The sequence below is a fragment of the Phoxinus phoxinus genome, assembly GCF_949152265.1.
Source record: "Phoxinus phoxinus genome assembly, chromosome: 12".
Taxonomy (NCBI): domain Eukaryota; kingdom Metazoa; phylum Chordata; class Actinopteri; order Cypriniformes; family Leuciscidae; genus Phoxinus; species Phoxinus phoxinus.
In genome coordinates, this window is record NC_136887.1 from 30,664,604 (window position 1) to 30,686,333 (window position 21,730).

At 37.7% G+C, this 21,730-nt stretch overlaps 2 protein-coding genes across 9 annotated transcripts; one reads left to right on the forward strand and one right to left on the reverse strand.

The window, feature by feature from the left end:
- The first annotated feature begins 697 nt into the window (after positions 1-697).
- Positions 698-19,077, forward strand: brd8b (bromodomain containing 8b). 8 transcript variants are annotated; one of them, XM_079630113.1, is made up of 19 exons: positions 698-843; positions 2,646-2,742; positions 3,558-3,627; positions 3,708-3,757; positions 4,042-4,164; positions 4,242-4,322; positions 6,067-6,131; positions 6,381-6,523; positions 6,612-6,803; positions 8,015-8,114; positions 8,364-8,489; positions 9,273-9,457; positions 9,949-10,434; positions 11,406-11,608; positions 11,703-11,795; positions 11,905-11,973; positions 12,826-13,108; positions 14,852-14,944; positions 18,272-19,065. In XM_079630113.1, the coding sequence occupies exons 2-19, from the start codon at positions 2,654-2,656 to the stop codon at positions 18,329-18,331; spliced, it is 2,511 nt and encodes an 836-aa protein (XP_079486239.1). In that variant the 5' UTR covers positions 698-843; positions 2,646-2,653; the 3' UTR covers positions 18,332-19,065. The 8 variants fall into 8 exon arrangements, with proteins under 8 accessions (XP_079486239.1, XP_079486242.1, XP_079486238.1 ...); XM_079630112.1 differs by lacking the exon at positions 698-843 and adding an exon at positions 2,119-2,237 and having other exon boundaries at positions 18,272-19,077; XM_079630114.1 differs by lacking the exons at positions 698-843; positions 14,852-14,944 and adding exons at positions 2,148-2,237; positions 17,369-17,413.
- On the reverse strand, positions 19,074-21,455 carry LOC307007779 (DNA damage-inducible transcript 4-like protein). The gene is made up of 2 exons (XM_079630120.1): positions 21,135-21,455; positions 19,074-20,202 (listed from the first exon to the last, which is right to left on the reverse strand). Exons 1-2 carry the CDS (start codon positions 21,289-21,291, stop codon positions 19,748-19,750), a joined length of 612 nt encoding a protein of 203 aa, XP_079486246.1. The 5' UTR covers positions 21,292-21,455; the 3' UTR covers positions 19,074-19,747.
- Between the last annotated feature and the right edge of the window lie 275 nt (positions 21,456-21,730).

A 21,730-nucleotide genomic window follows, 5' to 3' on the forward strand; every position in this document is an offset into this window, starting at 1 on the left:
CTTATCAGACTAAGACTAATTTTATAGGTAACGTAGCCTAGTGTTCTTTTATGTAGGCTAAGTTTACGATTAAATACTTTAATGTGTTGCATATTTTTTGACAAACCCGCTTGATTGTAAACGTAACAATATACAATTCATGAGGTTTTTACCTTGATTTTCATTTGTTTTCTTCCACCGCCACCGCCAGGCCTAACTACGGAAGCCCTACGAGCAAGTGCATTTTTGGTGTCAATCTTGTTCAATATCTCGACTTAAAAGTTTGTTTGTTTTTGTCTTTCTTGTCTTTTAACAAAATCCATTTATATATGATACGTGAATTTATTTGTTATGTTTATAAAACAATGAATTGCCAACTCTCACGCATCTGGCGTGAAACTCGCGCTTTCAGCATCAATCTCGCGCTCTCACGCACACGCAAGAAATGTCACGCCAAAATCCATTTTTCTCCCCTCTCAATCCGTTAATTTTCTGTTGATGACTAGACCAGACCACAGCGTATTGACAGGAGATGAGTTTAAGGCCCACAGCTGTAACATCTGTTTTTGTTGGTGTGGTTTTCTGCTTGGTTAATACTTTTTGTACATTAACAACATTTGTATATACGCATGTATATTATCTGCCCCTGCGAGAGTTTTGTATGTTGTTGTTTCTTTTGTCAATATATATATATATAAAAAAAAAAACTGTAACATCTGCCTACAACGTTCTCACTGCAGTATTCTCTGATCGTTGATTCGCTGAAACCCTTGCACGTCAGTTGCGCGTGAAAAGTTCAGAGAGAGTTCAGAGCATGGGTTCGGAGCCACTGATGCGCGTCTGAAAGTTTGGATGACAATCAAGGTAAGCAGATAATAAAATGATGTGCCTTGTCATTATATACGTAGCCTTGCCTAATCAGTCTGTGAGCCGAGAGTACTACAGACTTCAACTATTATGTAGGCTAGCTAATTGCTCAATAAAAATAGCTAGGCTCATGGTACAAATTACGTTTTGGCAAATCGGGCAAGTGGCATTTTAAAGGTTGCACATATTGTGTTTAGCCTGCCAGACTCAAATGCGGATGCTGAGCGAACCTTTTCAGTTATTGGCCTAAACAAGACTGACACAGGTGTTGTGCCGAAATTTGACCCCCTGCCAAATTATTACCCCCTCGTAGAAATCAGTACCTGATTGCCTAATCATAACCCCACCCCTAAACCTAACCCCTCCCCCACAACTAATCCTAAACCTACCAATACTAGGGGGGTAATAATTTGGCGATGGTCAGAATTCGGCACAACACCGGGAACAGACTGTCACTCGATGGCACCTTGACAAGCAGCCTTGAACCCTGCTTCATACGAACCTCATTTGTGAAACGTGTGTTGTGGTTTTCTGGGGAGGTTGAGTAACTAATATGTGTCTCTTTTGTTTTGAGATTTCTTATTGTTTTGATGTTGTTGTTTTACATGTTTATTATTTAATCACCTCTATCTTTATTTATTTTTTTATGGTGCAATCAATTAATTAATTGTACATTTTGAAAACGCGTTTCCATTCTATTAATTGTTTTTGTGTATGCATAAATCAGGGTTTATACGAAGTAAACAAGGACTGACATTTTTAAAATGAGGGTTACCAAAAAAAATTATCCGCGCGCATTGAAATTTTACAGTCTCACTCCAGCCAAAGTCCCAAAGTTGGCAACATGTGAATGCATCGGTTCTTATTCAGAATTCAGAATCGGTTCTTTAAAAATTGGATCACTTAACTAATCAAACGTTCTAATTTTCATTGCATAATACCATATTGTAATTATATTGTAGTAGAGAGTATGCCTTGGGGGAAAGTATGGTCCTTCATACTTCTAGGCTATCTCTAAATTCCTCGCGATTCCTATCTCCATAAATCTATAATGAATTTGAACTATAAGGAACAGCAACCGTTATACTACTTAGTAGTTACAATAATCACAAATAGCATATTCGTCAATAACGATATTTGTTTTAACTTTTGAAATTAAATAAATAATTGGAGGATGCGGGCATCGATCCCGCTACCTCTCGCATGCTAAGCGAGCGCTCTACCATCTGAGCTAATCCCCCTATAAAAAAAGAAAACTTGTGAGGGAATCATATCTGTGCGACACCTGATAGCGTTCATTTGGGTGTTACACTACAATAGTACCGGCGGAAGTGGGTCGAACGAGCGCGCGGCCTGTTTCGCATAGGCGAAAATGTCGAGCGGGGTGGGAAGTAAGTGTAATTTATTTCATAAATAGATCAACATTACAGTCTGAAACCAAAAGCACTTTGTAAATTGAATTCTGAAGTATTTTCTCGTGCGCGAGAATAGCATCTAAAGCTCATAATAACGCCGGGGTGAGCAATATAGAGGTTGCGCTTGTTGGCTTCATGATAACAAAGACGATCTATGTTTACATTTTCAACATACATTTCTCTCTATTTTTGAACAAAATGTACTATTTTACGTTCTCTATGTAATAAGAAATGGTTCGTGTCGTTTTAAAATAAGTCACTAAGGTCACACTACATTAGTGATTAGCCTTTTTTATTGTAAACAAATTTCCCCCTACACTTTTGTTATAAATTGAACTTCAGCTAAATAAAACTCATAATTTGAACCCCTAACTGTCCCTGTAGAACACAAGATGCTGTCGCTGGGTCCGACTGAACCATGGTCTATCCGGGAGAAACTCTGTCTCGCCTCCTCAGTGATGAGAAGCGGAGATCAGAACTGGTAAGAATAAATAATTATTAACACTCATGATCATTGAACTGTCTAAGCTAATTAAAGCGTGTTAAATAATTCAGGGCTTTATCCTGTAGCAGTGTTTGTATTGCGGCTGATCACCCTTAATCATACGTGGGGCTTTTACTTTTAGAAATGAGAGTGACAGTTATGTTAATTGTTATGATTAAGGCATAAAACATAAATTGGAGGATGCGGGCATCGATCCCGCTACCTCTCGCATGCTAAGCGAGCGCTCTACCATCTGAGCTAATCCCCCTCTGAGGGTCATGGTTGTGACGGCTCTGCTGAGCGGGGGATCTGGGGAGGCATTGGGTGTCTGTCTGCGGACCTCTTGTGGGGAAAAAAAGTGATGCTTGATATGTAATTTCATGACTTCAGCCACTAGATGGCCTTATAGCTCCAATCTATAAGGAGCAAATGAGCTGTTCAGCTGGGCACTAAAGTCATTTCTCTTCCGTGTGCATTCAGATACACATGTAAACATTACAAAATACTTTTTTTTGTAAAGTTGTAGCATTTTTAGTTAGATTTTTGAGCATTTTTAGGTTTTTCTATGTGTACTAAAGCAATCCTTACATCAAATTGAAAGGATTTGCTACTCTTTTTGTTGTTGTTGTTAAACTCCTCGAATCCATTCAAATTTGTGTATTTGTGTTTCAAGTGCGACAAAAGTCCTAGGGTCTTGGACCCCTTTGATGAACACTCAAAAAAAATATGTTTTTGCTCAAAATGACTCAAGGGAACATGAGGATAATGTTTTACTGTTGAATGTGTCCGATACACTGTTATATTTTTGTCAGGGTGTCTGTAAGCAGAGCCATCAAGCCCTTCTCCGAGTCTGGACGACCCCCTGACTGGTTCTCCCAGAAGGTAATTCATATTATTGATCATATCAGTATTAGTGATCTGCTGAATGAATTATGTTTTAACATGTCAATATGACTCTGCAGCATTGTGCCTCCCAATATTCTGAGCTGCTGGAAACCACAGAGGCCCCAAAGTAAGTGATTCTTTATTAAATCTTGCCATTGTTCTTGCAAAACCCAAGAGTTAAAGTCCTCTAATCATCTGGTGTGTGTATACAATGAAAAATAATAACCAGAAAAGAAGATGTACTTTATATTTGTGCGTGGTAAGCAGTAAATACATGGAGAAGCATTTTATGATTTTTCACAGACTTTGTGTAATTAGACTTCACACTATTATTTTAGCCAGTATCATTGGCAACCAAAACCATCTCATTCACATGTTCATTGGCAAGTTTTGCATGTGCTCTCCCTGCAGACGTAAGCGGGGTGAGAAAGGGGAGGTGGTTGAGACCATTGAGGACGTGATTGTCCGTAGATTGACAGCAGAAAGAATCGAGGAACTCAAGAGGCTGATCAAAGACACACAGGAGAAGTACAGGTACGTCTCCACCTCCTTCTCCCTCTCACTGTCTATATCTGCCACTCACATGTGATAAATGTGTTCTGTACCTTCAGGAAACTGAAGAAAGAGGTGGATTTAATCCAGGCAGGTCATATGGACACCAAACTGGAGGAGCTGTGGGCAGAGATAGAGCTGTAAGACAATTCTGTACTGTTTCCACATTTGTGCTGTCACTTCATCCTCTTTATGATAAGAATGAGCCTTTCATTTTCTGAAATGTCTTTCAGTATGATCTAGTTTCAACCACTCTTGTTGAAAATTAATTTAATAGACATTGTCATATTATGTTAGCGATATCAGAGATGTTCAGAAATTATCAGAGCCCCATGATTGTATAGATTATTTTTATGAAATGAATGCAATATATTCTATTCATTTCAACAATATTTTTCAAAGCTATTTTGAGAGTATTTCATTTTGCATAATTTAGAGGTGAATATTGTTTAATTCAATTTTATGTCTATATATTAGGGCTGTCCGTTAAACGCGTTATTAACGGCGTTAACGCAAACCCATTTTAACGGCGTCAATTTTTTTATCGCGAGATTAACGCCTAGCAAACTTTGTAGTTTTTTTCACATGCTTTTGCAACAACTGGTAACGTTAGACCAGATACAAAACAACAGGCGCGCCGCACACACTTGTTTGGGTTTGCGAGCCGCCAAAGAGTGGACGAGAAGCGCAGAGCCGAGCCGCGTCTAGGACAACTGAGCACGTCTAGCACATCGGACGCGCACTTTCTCAGTCTATGGCCAGCAATAAAAACGCTGAATGGCGCCGCCGGTGTGTGTGCACTCATAGAGAATAATGTGTTCGAATTTTAAATACGAGCCGCTGCGCGACGCGGCGCTTCTCGTCTGAACGTTACGTTTTGAGTGGATGAGTGGATCGGCGCGAGACGCCGAAATGGAGGCCAATAAAGATTCTGAATGGAAAGTTTACTTTTAAAAAGTTGCCAAATGGTTCAATTGACAAGACCAAAGTAATCTGTGTGTTTTGTCGTTGTGAACTGAGCTATCATCGCAGCACGTCCAGTCTGAAATACCACTTGATGGTCAAGCACACACACAGCTGATGCGTTTCTACGCCCACTCGTCAATATCAGTAACGTTACCTCGTCAGTATTTCTTTCACCCTTTTATTGATGGACAGTGTTACATTGTGTTAGAGATTATTTGCTCCAAGTGAGAATGTTAGTGTGAAATTGAACACATATGCCAATGTTGTTTTCAATAATAATAAAAAAACATTTGCACAAAGCAAGCCGATCCACTTTTCCATGTTGATAAGAGCATTAAAATGAGAAAAAAATAATGGGACAAAAAGAAATCAAGAGACATTTAGAATAGATAAAAATGTGTGATTAATCGCGAGTTAACTATGACATTAATGCGATTAATCGTGATTAAATATTTTAATCGTTTGACAGCCCTACTATTTATAATATAAAAAAAATAATTATTAGCTTTTATATATTACATATTTGTACATTATTATATTATACATACTTATTTTTTTGCTTTTTTTGGACATTGTCAATGACTACTTTTTGTCAAAGTTTAGATTTTTTTGTTTGAAATGTTGATTTGAAGTTATGTTGGTTTAATGCTGTCAAATCGATTAATCACATCTAATATAAAAGTTTTTGTTCATTTAAATTAATAATAATATATGTGTGTATAAATATATATATATATATACACACATACAAACATGTTTACTCACACACATAAACTTAAGAACGTTAGATATTAATCTATTTGACAGCACATCGAGAAATCATTTTGTTACCCATAATCTAATGCAAACATCAAAATGTAATACATATGTGCATTGTGTGTGGGATCATGGGATTGTGTGTGTTCTCATGCTTGTCAGAAAAAAGAAGCAGGAAGAGGATGAGGCGGAGCAGAAGAAGAGGGCAACTGAGGCGGCCTATCAGGGTGAGATTTACAGTCACTCAGCACTTTTAAAAGTTAATGCCTTCACACAAAAAAGTTATTTTGAATTATATGTTAGCAGTTCAACACATTGCTAATGTATTTTCAAATAATATTAGTTTAACGTGGAGCTTATTGCAGATATATTACATTTGAATACTAAGAAAGTTCAGTTTTTATTACTTTGGCTTATTGCTGCCAGTGAAATATTGTTTATTTTGCATAATTATTTTTATTTCTCTTTCTCTCCAGTTCGTCAGGCAGCTAAAAACACACCAAAGAGAGTCCCCAGCGTGACGGTACGTTCTCCACCCGGTGCTATCTCTCCCAGCATGGAAGTCTCTCAGCCAGACACATCGCAACCAATGACGGAGGAATCCTGTGCCGGTCCCATGGTGAATTCCTGCTTCTTTTTCATTAACCTTTTAACTTGAATCTGACTTTAAGTGTTCAAAATCATGATTTTTAATTTTTTTTGTCTAGACTCAAGGAGTGACCGTCTTCATGCCTGTGTCAGAGGTCACGGGTTCAGGGCCTAAAGAGTCAGGTTTGGGCGCTCTGGTGGACGACTCCCCACAGAAGAAACACCTCGCTCCGAAAGCCACACCACCTCCCTCCCCGCTGCTGTCTGAACTGCTGAAGAAGGGCAGCCTCATCGCTGCCAGCTCTAGACTGGTGAGAGAGGGGTACTGTAAAGCACTCAAAGTTTAAGCCTTTGGATTTAAGATTTAAGAGGCATGTCACATTGCCTCCGCCAAAGTCCATTAATACCTGACAATGGACACCTCGAAGGGCATTAACCTGCTTATACCATGTTCACTTGCCAAATAACACATTTTTAAAACATTAGTTTATATTTGAATTCGTTTTACTATCGAAATCTAACGGTTTTAGAACTCCTTTACTAGGTGTCCTACATCACTTTTTAATGAACACCCTGCAGCCAATCAGAATAGAGTATTCACCCAGACCATGGTATAATAACATTTAACAGCTTTACATTGAGTATTTGGCATATTGACAAGGGCATTGTTTTAGTACTCATTTCACATGCAATAATGTTAGCCAGTACATTTTTAAATCAAAATATTTGGGGACGTTGATACAGAGCATGCATTTGCATTCTGCCGTGCTGCTTTTCTATTGTTTTTCTATGTAAACTATACATATATTTAAAATCTATATATATACATATCTGTAACATGCACTAGACTGACTTTTTGACCATTGCATCTTGCATCTTTTGCTGCATCTCGCACATGAGCAGCATGTTTTTTAGAATGCTGTGTAGTTAAAGAAGTACAACTTTTAAAAACACATCTTGAGATGTTGCATTTCTACTACATAGACAGCCAGTTTTATTAAAAGGCCATCTTGCCAATGGTGAATTACCCTTTTAAGTGGAAACTGTCACTTGCTACAGTGTTATTTTTGTATTTTTATATACTATTGCAGTTTTTATTGTTTTAATGAGCTATTTTTCTTAATTTCAGTTCTCATTTTAGTTGTAGTTTAATTTAAAGTAATTTTTTATGTGCTTTCATAATTTATATTATGCTTCTGTAAAAATAATGACTTTTTATTCATTTTAGTTTTTTATTTATTTCCAGTTAGTTATTTTTGTGCTTCAACATACGCTTATTTCAGTTATTTGCCAAGACAGCATTTCTAGTTTTTCATCTAATATTTGTATTTGTATTTTATTTCAGCTATATTTTTAAATAACAAAAATGTTATTAATAGTCTGTTAACGTTTTTAATATTTTCATATTAACTCTGCGTACAGCTAATCTACGAAACCTTGACCTGCATTAAAAGTGGAGAATGTGCCTGTAGATTTTGTGAATTGTTTGTCATATTGTTCTGTGTGTGGGTTTGTCGGGCAGGTGGTTGAAGGCGATGTGGCCACAGGTTTGAGTAATGGATCTCATGTCGAGCTTCACACCTCTGCAACCGCTCTGCCTATTAATCAAGACATCACAGCAGGTAAACATGAAAACACACTTCTATCTGCTTGCTTTAGATGTACGTTTTAAATGTCCTTCTTCAACGTTTAACATTTTCTGTGTCAGTGAACAAACTGAATTTGAAGTTATTTTGACTGCGTCCTGTATGCAACTTTTAGACTTCACGCCCGTTGTATTGCATTATTACTGTGTAGTTTGAGTATTGTGAAAGTAGCTTTGGCTTTAGTGTGCTTGTTTGTAGCGCTATATGTGTGTGTCTCTGTGTCAGATGCTCCTACATTATCTCGTCTGCTGGAGAGCTCCACCCCAGTGCAGAAACCTGTCAGTGCTGATCCCCCTAAGTCCCCCACAGTGGTCCCGCCAGCCCCGGGCCACCTCTCTGTGCCTAAAACAGGTCTCTGATCTCTCTGATTTCCTCTCTTCAGCACTCTCTCTGTAGGACTCAGGCAATCTGGTTTTGCTCTGGCAATCTGTTTCCTGTTTGTGTCATGTGATGTGTAGTTCATCCTATCATCCTCATCCAATCACAATTCACTCAGACAGTGTTGGACTTTTCTGATTATATTCTAGAATAACAGGAAATACTGCAGATTTGTTCTAGAACTGCAGGTCTAATATAGAACATCAAAAGTATTTTAGACAGAAGACTTTTATACATTTATTTTTCTATTTCAAGTACACTAAAAAGTGAAATATTATTACAATTAAAACAACTTTTTTTACAATTATTTAATACATTCTAAAATATAATTTACTCTTGTGATGCAAAGCTGATTTTAATTTTATTTGTTATCATTACTCCAGTCTTTAGTGTCACATGATCCTTTAGAAATGTCTTATAATTATCAATGTTGAAAACAGTAGTGCTGCTTAATAATTATGTGGAAACCAAACCACGATGCATTCTTTGATGAATAAAAAGTTCAAGAGAACAGCATTTATTTGAAATGGAAATGTTTTGTAATATTATAAATGGCTTTACTGTCACTTTTGATCCATTTAATATGTCTTTGCCGAATAAAAGTATAGACATTTTTACTGTCCCCAAAGTCCAAATTCAGCATTTAAAAACATTGATGTGGTTTTTCTTCTTAAAATGAATAATCACTTCTTCTTCAGAGCACTCCATAAGAGAGATGAACCATAGTAAGAGTGAGTGTGTGTGTGTTGTGTGTAGGAGCCGCAGCGGTCGCTGAAGGTTCTGGAGCAGAGGCGGTAATGGCAGGTTCGTCCACGCCAGCGGAGGTGGAGGGGAAAGAGACAGAACTGGTGGAGGAGGACACAGTGGTGTCAGTGTCATACATGGCCCACGAACTAGACCTGGAGACTGTTGGAGACATCATTGCAATCATAGAGGAGAAGGTATGCACACACTAAAACATATACAACCACCGGTGTATGGTTGTTGTGATGGTGTTATTGGTTGCTACTTCATATGGTTTTAATGCATTTTTAACTGCTATAAATGGTTGTAATAAACAAGCTGACAATTTCTAAAAAAAAAGAAAGAGAAAACAAACATCTCCTTTATGGTTAACTGCAAATGCAGAACGTGTAGAAAAAAATGTGACTTCTAATTCTTATAATGTTTCATTAAAAACAGTAAATGAGTGTATAAGTGTAATGAGTAACACAACAGAAACAACGGAAAAGTGACATGAAGGTTAGGAATGTTACGTTTAGTATTTAAACTTGTAAATGTAACAAATTACAAGAGCTCTCCAACCCACCAAGGGCTTTCATGGTTTCCTTCAAAACATTTTTTTAAAAACTCTTCAAACAGAGAATAGTTGAAAAGCTCTTTCTTTCTATTGCCAAATCTGAAACAAAGTAATCAAATCGCTCTGTCTCAGGTGGACGACCCTGTGGAGGCTCTGGACGCAGCCGCAGTGGAGGCGGCTCTCTCCCTCTGTGAGGATCCAGCGGTCGGGGGACACCCCCTCACCAGCCCCTGGGAGTCACAGTCTTTTAAGGAAGAAGAACCAGAGCCCATCGTCCAGCAGAGCGCCGCCCCAGTGGTCTCACACAGCGACCCTGACCCTGCCGATGTGCCGGGAGAAATGGAGGTTCTGGTAGAGGAGGCTACAGAAACCGAAGCGGTCGACGGAGGGACAGGGGAAGCTGTGACGCCCGTCGCCCCTGACGCAGGGCAGACCCTGGCCTGTGAAGTTAAGATCGAGAGGGAAGGAGAGGGAGAAGGAGGGATGGAGGAAATGCAGCAGGAGATCAGATCCCCAAGTCCAGCTGTGAAGTGTGAGGTGGAGGACTGGGTTCAGCCAGAGACCGTGACGCCCTGTCTGGACTCAGAGGACAGCTCAGCCTCAGCGAAAGACACAAAGGTATCAGCAAAGCAACAGCAAAATGAAAATGTTGTTTTCTTATACAGTTCTGTTTCAAAAGTTTGGGATCAGTACGATTATTTTTATACATGTATATAATATTTGTATTCAGGAAGGATGCTTAAATTGATTGTTTATTTTTTTGTTGAACACAAAATGAGAAAATAGTTCATGCTCATCAAGTCTTCAATTCAGTTTTATCTAATTTAAGGCCATTAAAAGTCTTAAATATCTTAAATGGTAGAAGAAAAGTCTTAATTATCATTTCAAGAGGTCTTAAATTTGGGGACAGAAAAACAAGAATCGCGAATTGGGGACAGAAAAACAAAACACACCACAAAAGTGGTCTATACAAAACACGCCGCATCATATTTCAAGTCTTATGAAGTCATTTGATAGTTTTATGTGAGTAAAAGACCAAAATGTAAGTTATTATTCAATGATAATTGTACCTTTGGTTGCAACTCTCAAATATTTTGCGCAATTGAATTTGTGCCCCATTCAAATATTCATTATTCAAATAAATGTTGAAGTCAAACCTGGTCGAAAACGGTAATAAGATAAATGGGCCATTTTGCAAAAATATCTCCTGTTATCCGTGAAAGATAGCGAGTTAAAGAATTTGGGTGAGGAAATAATGACAGATTTTTCTTTTTTGAGTGAACTACTCCTTTAAAACAGTGATTCCCAAACTTCTTTGTCACTTCTTTTTGTTGTAATTTAACAACCCCTTTGCATGTTCATAGTTCTCTCATGTCAGTTAATAGTAACATAACATGCAGATAAACAAATAATCTATTTCATCTTTTTTTTGTAATTGTTTTATTTTGAATAATTTTGAATTAGAATAATTTTTTCTAATTATTTATTTTTACACTTCATCAACTCTTGAAACTGCTTTGAAAGAAAACAGTGAAACACTTTGCTAATAATTTTATTTATTATTTATTTTTCTCTTTCACATGATGTAGGAGGTTAAAGAAGAGGATGGAGGTAGTGAGGTGGATGTGGATGAAGGGATGGAGATGAAAGAGTGTGGCGATGTGGACGGAGAGGGTGCTTATCTCTCGGAGGTTGATCCTCCTGCCAGTGAGAGTGAGGATGGATACGGCAGTCACTCCCAGCGCTACACTACTGCAGACTCCACTGCCAGCAGCCCTGCCTCATCACAGTTGTGAGTGTCTGAGTGCATGTGTGTTAGCATACACTACTTTCTTTTTTATCCTTCACCTACCTTTAACAATGTTCTCTCTCACTCTCTCTCTCAGCTCAATGTGTAGTGAAGATCAAGAGGCCTTGCAGGCTCAGAAGATCTGGAAGAAAGCCATCATGCTGGTGTGGCGGGCAGCAGCCAATCACAGGTGAGCTTGGAATTCTTACTTGACACAGGTGCTGTTTTATAACTAACGACCTGTAGATAGAAATGTGTTTGTGTAGTATGTGTGTATAATTTATTGTTTTGTGTTTCAGGTATGCAAGTGTGTTTCTGCAGCCTGTGTCTGATGACATCGCCCCTGGTTATCACAGCATTGTACACAGGTACCAAGCTTAGACTGCTTTAAATATACGAATCTCTCATTCTTTTGAGTATGTAGGGCCTATGAAAACTTGAAAGGAATTCCGAAATCCAGTCATAAAAATGGAATTTATAGCATAACACCGAATGTGTTTATTTTGTAAAGAACAGAATGTGGATGAATTAAGCAAAAGTATGTCTGTACAATTAATTAAATTGTGATATATCTGTGAATATTAATAGTACATTTGTATTAAATCATAAATCCTGAAAAAACTAAATTAATTGAATTTCTGAAAAATATTCAAACATTTCATAGAGCCCTATCATTGTAAAAATGTTAATAAATTATTAAATTGTTACATTTTATGAATTCAATTGATTAGACATGCTTTCGATCATTTAAATTAATGAAACCGTTAAAACTAAATCCAGAACAATTAAATGGAAAACATAAATAAAATAAAACTGAATTTAGGGGGGGATTTCATAATGGAATCCCCCAAAAATTCCAAAAATGTTTTATAGAATACATAATTATTTAAAATAAATAATAATAAATTAAGTTGTTAAAATTGTATGAATTCAATTGATTAGACATGCTTTTTGATTTATTTAATTTTAATTAAACCATTAAAACAGAATTCAGAAAAAATGTAATGGAAAACATGGAAATTGGGAAGAATTAAAAACATAATTGAGTAGAAATGTAATAAAAATGGATTTCATAATAGAATCCAAATAAAAATTAAATGAAAAAAAAAATGAATCCAGAAAAAATAAAAAGATAAAATGCATTTCATAGGGCCCTAAGTAAGGAGTTTTTCTATTGGCTAATAAGGTTTCTGTCCTTCCTGATTTCTCCGCCTCCTCAGACCAATGGACCTGTCAGCCATCAAGAAGAACATTGAGTCTGGGCAGATCCGTACAACAGCGGAGTTCCAGCGTGACATCATGCTGATGTTCCAGAACGCAGTGATGTATAACAGCTCGGATCATGACGTCTACCACATGGCCCTGGAGATGCAGAGGGATGTTCTGGAACAGATACAGCAGTTCTTGGCTACTCAGCTGATCATGCAAACATCAGAATCAGGCATCAGCACCAAGAGCCTGCGTGGAAGGGAAGCCAACCGCAAACAAGACCCCAATGAGAAGGTTAGAGACACACATGGATAGTCACACACACACACACACACACACACACACAGTGGAAACGACGCTGTGGAGAAGGTTGGAGGAATAACAACACAAACACACAGTGAGCACTATTAGGAGACCCATCAATCACACTATGCTTTCAGCGCTAATTATTTGGCCAGTGACATTTAATAGTTTTTCAATGGCTTAACAAAATTATATTGATGTATGTCCTATTTAGTTTGTTGTTGGTGCATTAAAACATAAAGGAACAGGTCCGTGTCAGTATAGCTGGTCATTTCGTGATTAATTAGAGCAGATCATTCAGTGAGACAAAGCTCAAAAAAGCAGGAAGACCATTAGAAGGTCTTTAAGACTGTTATTTTAGTATTATTTATATACTATATCGTTATTAATATTTAAAATGTGCTTTTATTTAGAAATTTAAAATTTTAGTCTCTAATTCTTGAAAGTTATTTTTTAATAATTTTACTTTTAGTCAACAATAACACTAGACTGTTGAGTGAAAAGCATGTGCAGTTATGAAGAAAAATTGCATCTCTAGAACAAATCGAGATCCAAGACTGGGACTTTTTTTTAGAGAGCAAGGCTAGAAGCTTTAAACGCCTCAAGGACAGGACATCAAAGAGTCTGTGGACATCTGAAGTGAAGTGTTGTGGACAGTGAAACGGTTTAGGAAGAGAGCGAGTCAAAGAAAGGAAAGGGAAAATCAGCTTCCTGTGCACCACAGCATGGAGCTTTATCTGTGAGGATGATGCTGTGGGGTTGGCTCTTATTTCTGTGTCTGGTGAAGCAGCAGGAATGCAAGTGTGTCCTGAAAACATCATTTTTGATGCCTTGAACACCTTTTGCCTCCAACTATCGGTTGACAATGCCACCGAACAGACAGTTCCTGCAACTTGACCTGATTTCAGTCCAGCTGAGAAAGAATGAGAAAGCACAAACTGAAGCATCATCAGGAAATATAACTCATGATGTCCTTAGGCTGCTGACTTAATGGCCGTCAGTTCACTCAGAATGGATTTGCGGCTAAGAACTGCACATGACGTTGTTGTAATACTCGCAGGTAATCTGCACAAATTGATTTTCTGGCTCTTAATGGGATGGCTGCGCTCAAGTTGTCGTTTCAGCACTTTGTCCCTGAGCTAAGTTTTATTTAAAATCCAAAAATGCTGAAATGCAGGAAAAAGTGTCACTGTCCAAATACTTTCTATATAAATTTGAAAACCTTGGAGATGGTGAATCTCACAAAACCTGTCAAAAAATTGTTCGGGTTTTATTTTACCCCAAAACGAGAAGAATGAAATTAGAACCAGATTTTTAATTGTCATGAAAATGTCACAGACTTTTTTTTTTTAGTCCCTTTGTCAAATATAATATACAGTGCATTCAGAATTTTTTTTTTGTTAAATTCTTTACATTACCACATAAGGACAATATAAGAACCAGATCTGTGATAAGAAAAAACTGAAATGTGGAAAAAAAAGCAGTCTGGATACTTTCTGAATGCACTGTACCGTTGATTTGGGGCTAAAATTTGTCCGGATATGTTTTCGTGAGATAGATTCAGAAGTAATTTGGTTTCCACACACTCCACATAGATAAAACGCTTTCTTATAGGACCCAAACAACAGATTCTTTTGTCCCTTACCCTCACTCACACACACGCACAAGTGAACTGCTAAAGTCCCTGACAGTAAGGTTAACGTTACTTGCACTAACACACAGTCTCGTATGTAGACCCTGAGTCCTGCACACAAAGACCCTCATTTAGAGCCAGAACTACCTGCCAGAAGGAAAAGGAACAACTCCAAACAGGACACTAATGAGAAGGTCAGTGATGTACACACACAAACACACACTCACAGGTGAGAATCAAGGGCAATGACTACTGCACTACTAACCCATAATGAGACTACTGCACAAATACTCTTGAGTCGATGCCATCCGGGGTTCTCTTCCAGGTTTCCACACGGCACTGCATTTGTGGCTCTTGTTGTTCTGTAAAAGACTGAATCTATGGTTCTATCTATCCGTCTGTCTGTATATACACTACCGGTCAAAAGTTTGGAATAATTAACATTTTTAAAACTGTTTTTGAAAGAACAACGCTGCATTTTTGTCATCGAAAATACAGTAAAACTGTAATATCATTACTATTTAAAATAACTGTTCTCTTTTGTAATATATTTTAAAATGTAATTTATTCCTGCGATGCAAAGCTGAATTTTCAGCATCATTACTCCAGTCTTCAGTGTCACATGATCCTTCAGAAATCATTCTAATATGCTGATTTGCTGCTCAAGAAACATTTCTAATCATTATCAAAGTTGAAAACTGTTGTGCTATTAAGTTCACTTATTTGAGATGGAAATCTTTTGTAACCTTCTTATAAATGTCTTTACTTTTGCTGAATACGTGTGAATTTATTTAGAAAAATGGTACTGACCCCAAACTTTGGAACGATAGTGTATATCATCTTGTGTGATTATTGTGAGAACTTGTATTGTAAATACAACTTGATTATTGTAAACAATTTGTGTATATGTGGTGTAAGGGTTGGGTTGAACAGCCGTTTGGTGTCATCTGTTGTTGAATCTGTGTGCCATTTTTATTTTTTTAACACACCAGACCAAAGTTAAGTCAGTGTTTTTTTTTTGTTTTTTTTGTTTTTTTGCATGGTTTGTTCAGTGATGCTTTCACACTGAGCTGTGTGATCAAGATCATTCAAATGACTGGACACTCATTTCATCACCATCTTTTTGAGTTTATGTTGGAGTGCTGCGGTCGTCATGGAAACGGTTACAACACACTCTCACTTACATGAACACCTCATGTCTTCATCCGGCTAACACACACATGAACACAACTCTGTTACTCATCAACCCCACAGATCCTCCCTTTAGCATCTCCAGTTTGGGATTCTCCTTTTTCCATCTTTATTTCATTTAATCCTCCTTTTCTTTCTCATCTGTGTGTGCCTGTATATAAAGAAGCTTTCCAGGGTGACCAGATGGCCATGATATAAAACTGCTCCATTTTTCAACGTGTTTTATATGCGAGAGACTCAAGTTAAAAACCAGTGTGAAAGTCTGCGTTTTTGTTTGAATTCACAACCATCTGAAAACAAAATCCAATAGAAAACTGGATTTGTGGATTCGGTTTTGTTTACCTGAATTCATCATAAGAGGTTTTTAATGTGACTGGCAATATAAAAGATTTGTCAGATTCCCAAAAGCAAGTCTGCTAAATCACCTTTATTTATAAAGCACCTGTACAATACAGATTGTTTCAAAGCAGCTTCACTGTAATCAACAGAAAAAAAGACCAATGATGCAAACTTCCAATTGGACTCCTTCCAATTCTGCTGTAAAGCAATCATCATTCAGCTCAATTCAGTTGAATGTTGATTCAATTCAGTTCAGTAAGTGGCATTGATGTTGCAAAATGAATTATGAACCAAAGTCGAATCGTCTATAAAGCAGAATACTGCATTATAGAAAATGAACAATTAATATCATGAGTAGGTTTGGTCTAAGCGATTAAATAAAAAATAAGTTAGAACATTAAAATGAGGGCATCTATTTCTACTTAAAACGGATGCATGACAGATGTGTTCAACTTATCTCTTTATATTGTGAAACAAAAGCAACATATTTCCCATACACTTGTCATTTAAAGCTAGATTGAGTCACCGTAGTATCAGCAAAAGCATGCTTATTTATCACAATCAAACTAAGATTAAAAGTCAAGTCACCTTTATTTATATAGTGCTTTATATAATACAGATTAGTTTCAAACAAACAAACACAGTGTGATTATGATTCAGGCTGCATCACACTGTTTATTTCGTGAATTGGTCAGGGCACGAAGAAAACTAATGCCATGCTTCCGTAGCATGGTTAGGATGAAAAGCAACGGTCCCAGTACTGAGCCTTGTGGTTCTCCATACTGAACTTGTGATCAAAATGACACCTCTTTCTTTACTGCTAAAACTAATTGTTGGGTCAAATGACATCCTGAGTAGAATTCCCTCATGATACGGGACTCGTAAAACGTCTGGTCATTCTGGTCCCTTTGCACGTCTCTGATGCTTTCCGTTTCATGATCAGGGTTTTAGATTAGTATACCTGCTGTATGCTCCCATAACACCTGCTTTTGCTCTGTTGTACATGTCTGTCCGTCTCTCTGTCTGTTTCTACGGTAGGTTTTAAATAGTGAACTCTTTTTCTCACTGTGCTGTTTGTCCTTCTACAGGACAGCCTCTCCATGGCCTCTCCTGCTTTCCTTCTCTCTCTCTTTGTAAGTATCCAGGCCGAAGATCACAAGATATTAGCCGTCCCCTCTTACCAAACACACAAACATTTACATACTCTGACACTGTTCTCTGATTGGTTAGAGCTGATCGCTCGCTTCATGATTGTTGAGCAGCATTTGCTCCCTGTTATGAACTCGTCCAGGTTTGTATACTGAAAAGGGTTGTGAGCTCCATGATATATTCAGCCTAATAATCCATAAAAAATGGGTATTGTCATTATTCATTCACCCTAATGTTGGTTCCAATTCAGGTTTGACTTCACAGGAATAAATTACATTCATAAATATATTACATTATTGGAAAAGGCTATTTTAACGTGTAATAAAAATACAGTTTTTACTGTATTTTTGATCAAATAATTGTAAACTTGGTAAGCATTAAAAAAGATGGTAGACAGAACGGTTGTGTGTGCGCGTGTGTGTGCCGATTTGGAATGACATGAGGATGAATAAATAATGCACTTTTTTTTTCTTTTCCTTCAAATGTTTTGGATTGTTTTTTCCTGTTTTTATTTCTCTTCAAGAACCTTTTAAAGACACTTCAACTCTTCAGTGAGCAACTCACTTCTACTATTAACACATTCACGCTTTCTTTACTATGAACAATATGCTGTTTTACTGTTTAGCTGTTCTGTTTCAGCTTGTAGTCTGCAATTTCCTAACTATGTAGTGCAGCACTTCTGAAGTCGCTGTCACTTTAAGATGAGTCTCTCATGTTCTAGTAACACACACACTCCCTGTTCTCAGGGAATAGCTAGTTAGTTTGGCTCTGATGGTCTGGTGTGTTAGGGCAAGGGCTGACAAGCATTGGCTCACATCTTTCCTGCTTGTATACTCTTCCAGGACGGAGGCACTAGAGGACGCCGCAGTGCCATTGAGGCCGACATGAAGATGAAAAAGTGAACTGAGATGTTTCACTGCAGCTGTCACGGAAGTTCAATAGGCTTTATTTCCCTGTTTCTTTAAGAAGTTCCGGCTAAGTTTAGTTACTCAATGCCTGGGTGGTTTGATTCAGCAGTTCATCTCAGTCTAAGCTGGACATAAAGGACACGAAAAGAAGAGACTTTTTAAGGGCTTGACCCCCTTTCACCTTCAGTCCTAGACCTGAAAAACTGGTCCAGTGTGCTGTGATGGTAGACTGTGATGGAGTTTATTTGAAGTTAGAGGAGTTTGTTAAAAGTTTTTGACTTGATGTCATCACTGGTCTCTTAAAAAAAGTTGAATGTACCACCATCATGACCACTAGTTGGTTAGTAAGCAGAATGTCACTTTTTAGAGACAAGCATGAAACTTTACAAGCCATTGTTCAAGACAAAAGATTGCTATCGCCTTATCACTTTGGGATGATGTAAGATCGACTGAGGAAAGAGCAATAAAAATAAGCTTTTTTCTTCTATAGGAATGAACAAGGATCCTCGGTTTCTTTCAACTTGATTTTTCCCTATTCAAGATCATTGATGCTTTGGTTTACAGTTTAAAGGCTTACTGTACTAGTTTCGTTCTTAAATAAGTGAGCTTTAATTTGACATCTGTATGTTTAGAAAGAACATATAGTTTTGTACAGAGCCTTTGTGTACAGTGTTTTTGTATAGTGTCGTGAAATGTTTTAATAAAACATGAGTCTGCAAATAAACAAGATGTTCATGGGGTTATTTTAAGAATAATTTATTCCACTTGTGCTTTCAAACAAAAATACTGTTACAAACGCTTCACTGGGAGACAATACCAGCTTGTCCCGTTCGTTTCAAAGTCACACACACACAAAAAAACACATCGATAACTATTAATGGCGTCAACATTTATCAGCGAACAATCTGAGCCTTCCTATTTCCCTGAACATCAGTAAACAGTAGTGAAGAATCATACAAACATGCCACTGTGATCGTATCACACATGCGGTGTCACAACTAGTAACAAAGTAGTGTTTGTTATTCTTTGATGAGCTTTTTCAACATTATATAATCCCAGATTATACATGATTGTTCAAAAGTTTGGAGTCAGTAAGATTTGTATACATTCAGGGCTCCTTTCAAAACATCACGACCACAAACTTTTGAACGATACAGTATATGCATCAGGTTCCATGTTTTTATTTATTTGTATGTATATTAATGATATTTTAAGCATCTTATAATGCAATATTATAGCTGCTAGAAATGTCAGTTGCACAATATAAAGTATAAAACATAATTCTGTAAACTCTGAAATATACTGATGTAACAGTGAGAAATAATGTGCAAAATGAACAGTTCCTAAAGTTGCCCAGTCCCCTTGAGACCTCAGGCATTGCCTTCTTATTTTACTCTTAATACCACAAGTTTAATAAAACTGAAGTTCAGTAGGAGTGGCGGACGAGTAGAGCTTCCGTTTGATCAGCCGGTATTCCCGTCGGAGGCTCAAGATCTTCCCGGTCCCGAACAGGATCTTCAGCGGAGGCCATCCGCCCAGGTCAGGCTGCAGGACCACGGACACCTCGAAGGTCGGCGTGAGGCTCTGATCGGGAATGACTGTGCCCAGCTTCAGTAGTGTGCCCTTGCTTTCCATGAACATGTGGATCAGTGCGCCCCGTATCCCACACGGCTCATCCGCGGACGAGCGCAGGATGTCTCCGGCCACACGTGTGGTCATGTGCCTGGGCAGACGCAGCTCCTGGCAGCGCAGACTCGCTCCTTTAGCGTCATAGAGGCACTTCTCTATGCGTTTGGACAGGTCGAGGTGAAGACACAAGTCTTCTCTTTCCTCCTCCTCCTCCAAACTGCACTCAGATCCCAGACCTGTGAATGAGTAAATGGGAAGAACGTGTCAGGCTCAGCTGATCAGACAGAAACTTTACGCCTCAGCGGTTTGAGAGTGACCGATGGCTCATTAGATTAGGATCAGGGTCAGGAAATTTACACCGTCAGTCTGTACAGTGTCATCAGATGATCTAAGCTGTTGGACTTCAGCAGAATTAATATGTTGCAAGTTTGGAAAACTGGAACAATGTACATCCCTGCTCATGATGTCATCAATAAAATAATCACATGTTCTTTCAAATTGACCTTAATGAGAAATCTTAGGGCAGACAATTCTTATAGTCTTGATACAGGAAAGCTTTTGAACATTAAGATACATTTTGTTGGTACACTATAGGCTATATACGTTGTCAATGTGAATATTTAGTTTATTGTATTATGTATATAGTAAAAAATAATTTTAAAAAAATGGACAGGGTAACAAAAATGTCAACTAATAATGAAAGTCATGTTGGGGCAAGTTGTCACGTGTCTATTATGTGGTTGATGTCAATTATGACTAAATAAATACTAATACAATTAAATAAATAAAACTAATCTACTTTTCTGCAGATTTATACAATAAAATATAATTAATATATTACGTAAAAAATACGTTTTAATATAATCAATATAGAATGTAGTGATATGACAATAATTTGTGGCCAATATATTGTAATAATTTTTAAAATAAACATTAAATATATAAACGCATAAAACACGAGACAACTAGCCTCAACCGTTTTTCATTCAAAAAAGATCCTAATTTAACATTTTTAAACTAGACTATCTAAAAAGCCAACGTAGGAAACCAAAACGCAGACAGCGCCTGTGACAACCTGCCCCGCTCATTTACATTTCATCATTTGGCAGACGTTTTTATCCAAAGCGACTTCCAAATGAAGAGAGCAATAGAAGGATAAGATTCTTACTTGATAAGCTGTGTGCTTTCATGAGTCTGCCGCCGTGTTGGAGCTTGTGTCTGTCGGATCTGAAGCCCTGTAGGAAGCTCGGGTCCTCCGCTAGGCTTTCCTGCTCGTTTCTGACGGTCATCCCGTTGCCGAGCACGAGAGCTTGTGTATAGACCATTTTAACGTGATTTCCTCCGAGTGTTTCCCCGAGAGCTCGCCCAACTCTTCAAATGAGTGTTTCTTTGCTCCTTCCATGAATGCGAGAGGTTGAAATGTGTGTGTCTATCACGCAGGCAGTATTTATACTGAGCGCTGGTGTTCTTGCATCAGCTGAGGTTTGTGGGATGGGCGACATGACGAAAACCCGTGAGAGGTTAAATCAGACCAGAATGCTTTAGTACATGCAACCTAACCGGCTTCTTGCGTTTATGCGTTTAGATTAGGTGTTTTATATTACATTACATTATATATTGTTGTTGCAATGATGCCATGAAACAATTTTCGTTCCCTAAAGGACATTCAGTGATCAGATCTTAAAAGGACCACTTTTTTTAGTGTGAAGAACATTTTAATAATCTTAAGAACCCGTAAAGGTTAATGAAACAATAGATTACAAT

Excerpts from the sequence above, each read along its gene's own strand:
- brd8b (XM_079630112.1), top strand. Across the intron at positions 4,165-4,241 it reads GACACACAGGAGAAGTACAG|GAAACTGAAGAAAGAGGTGG; the intron begins GTACGTCTCCAC and ends CTGTACCTTCAG. Across the intron at positions 11,974-12,825 it reads TATCACAGCATTGTACACAG|ACCAATGGACCTGTCAGCCA; the intron begins GTACCAAGCTTA and ends CCGCCTCCTCAG.
- LOC307007779 (XM_079630120.1), bottom strand. The coding sequence starts at position 21,291 with ATGGTCTATACACAAGCTCTCGTGCTCGGCAACGGGATGACCGTCAGA. Across the intron at positions 20,203-21,134 it reads GAAAGCACACAGCTTATCAA|GTCTGGGATCTGAGTGCAGT; the intron begins GTAAGAATCTTA and ends ACTCATTCACAG.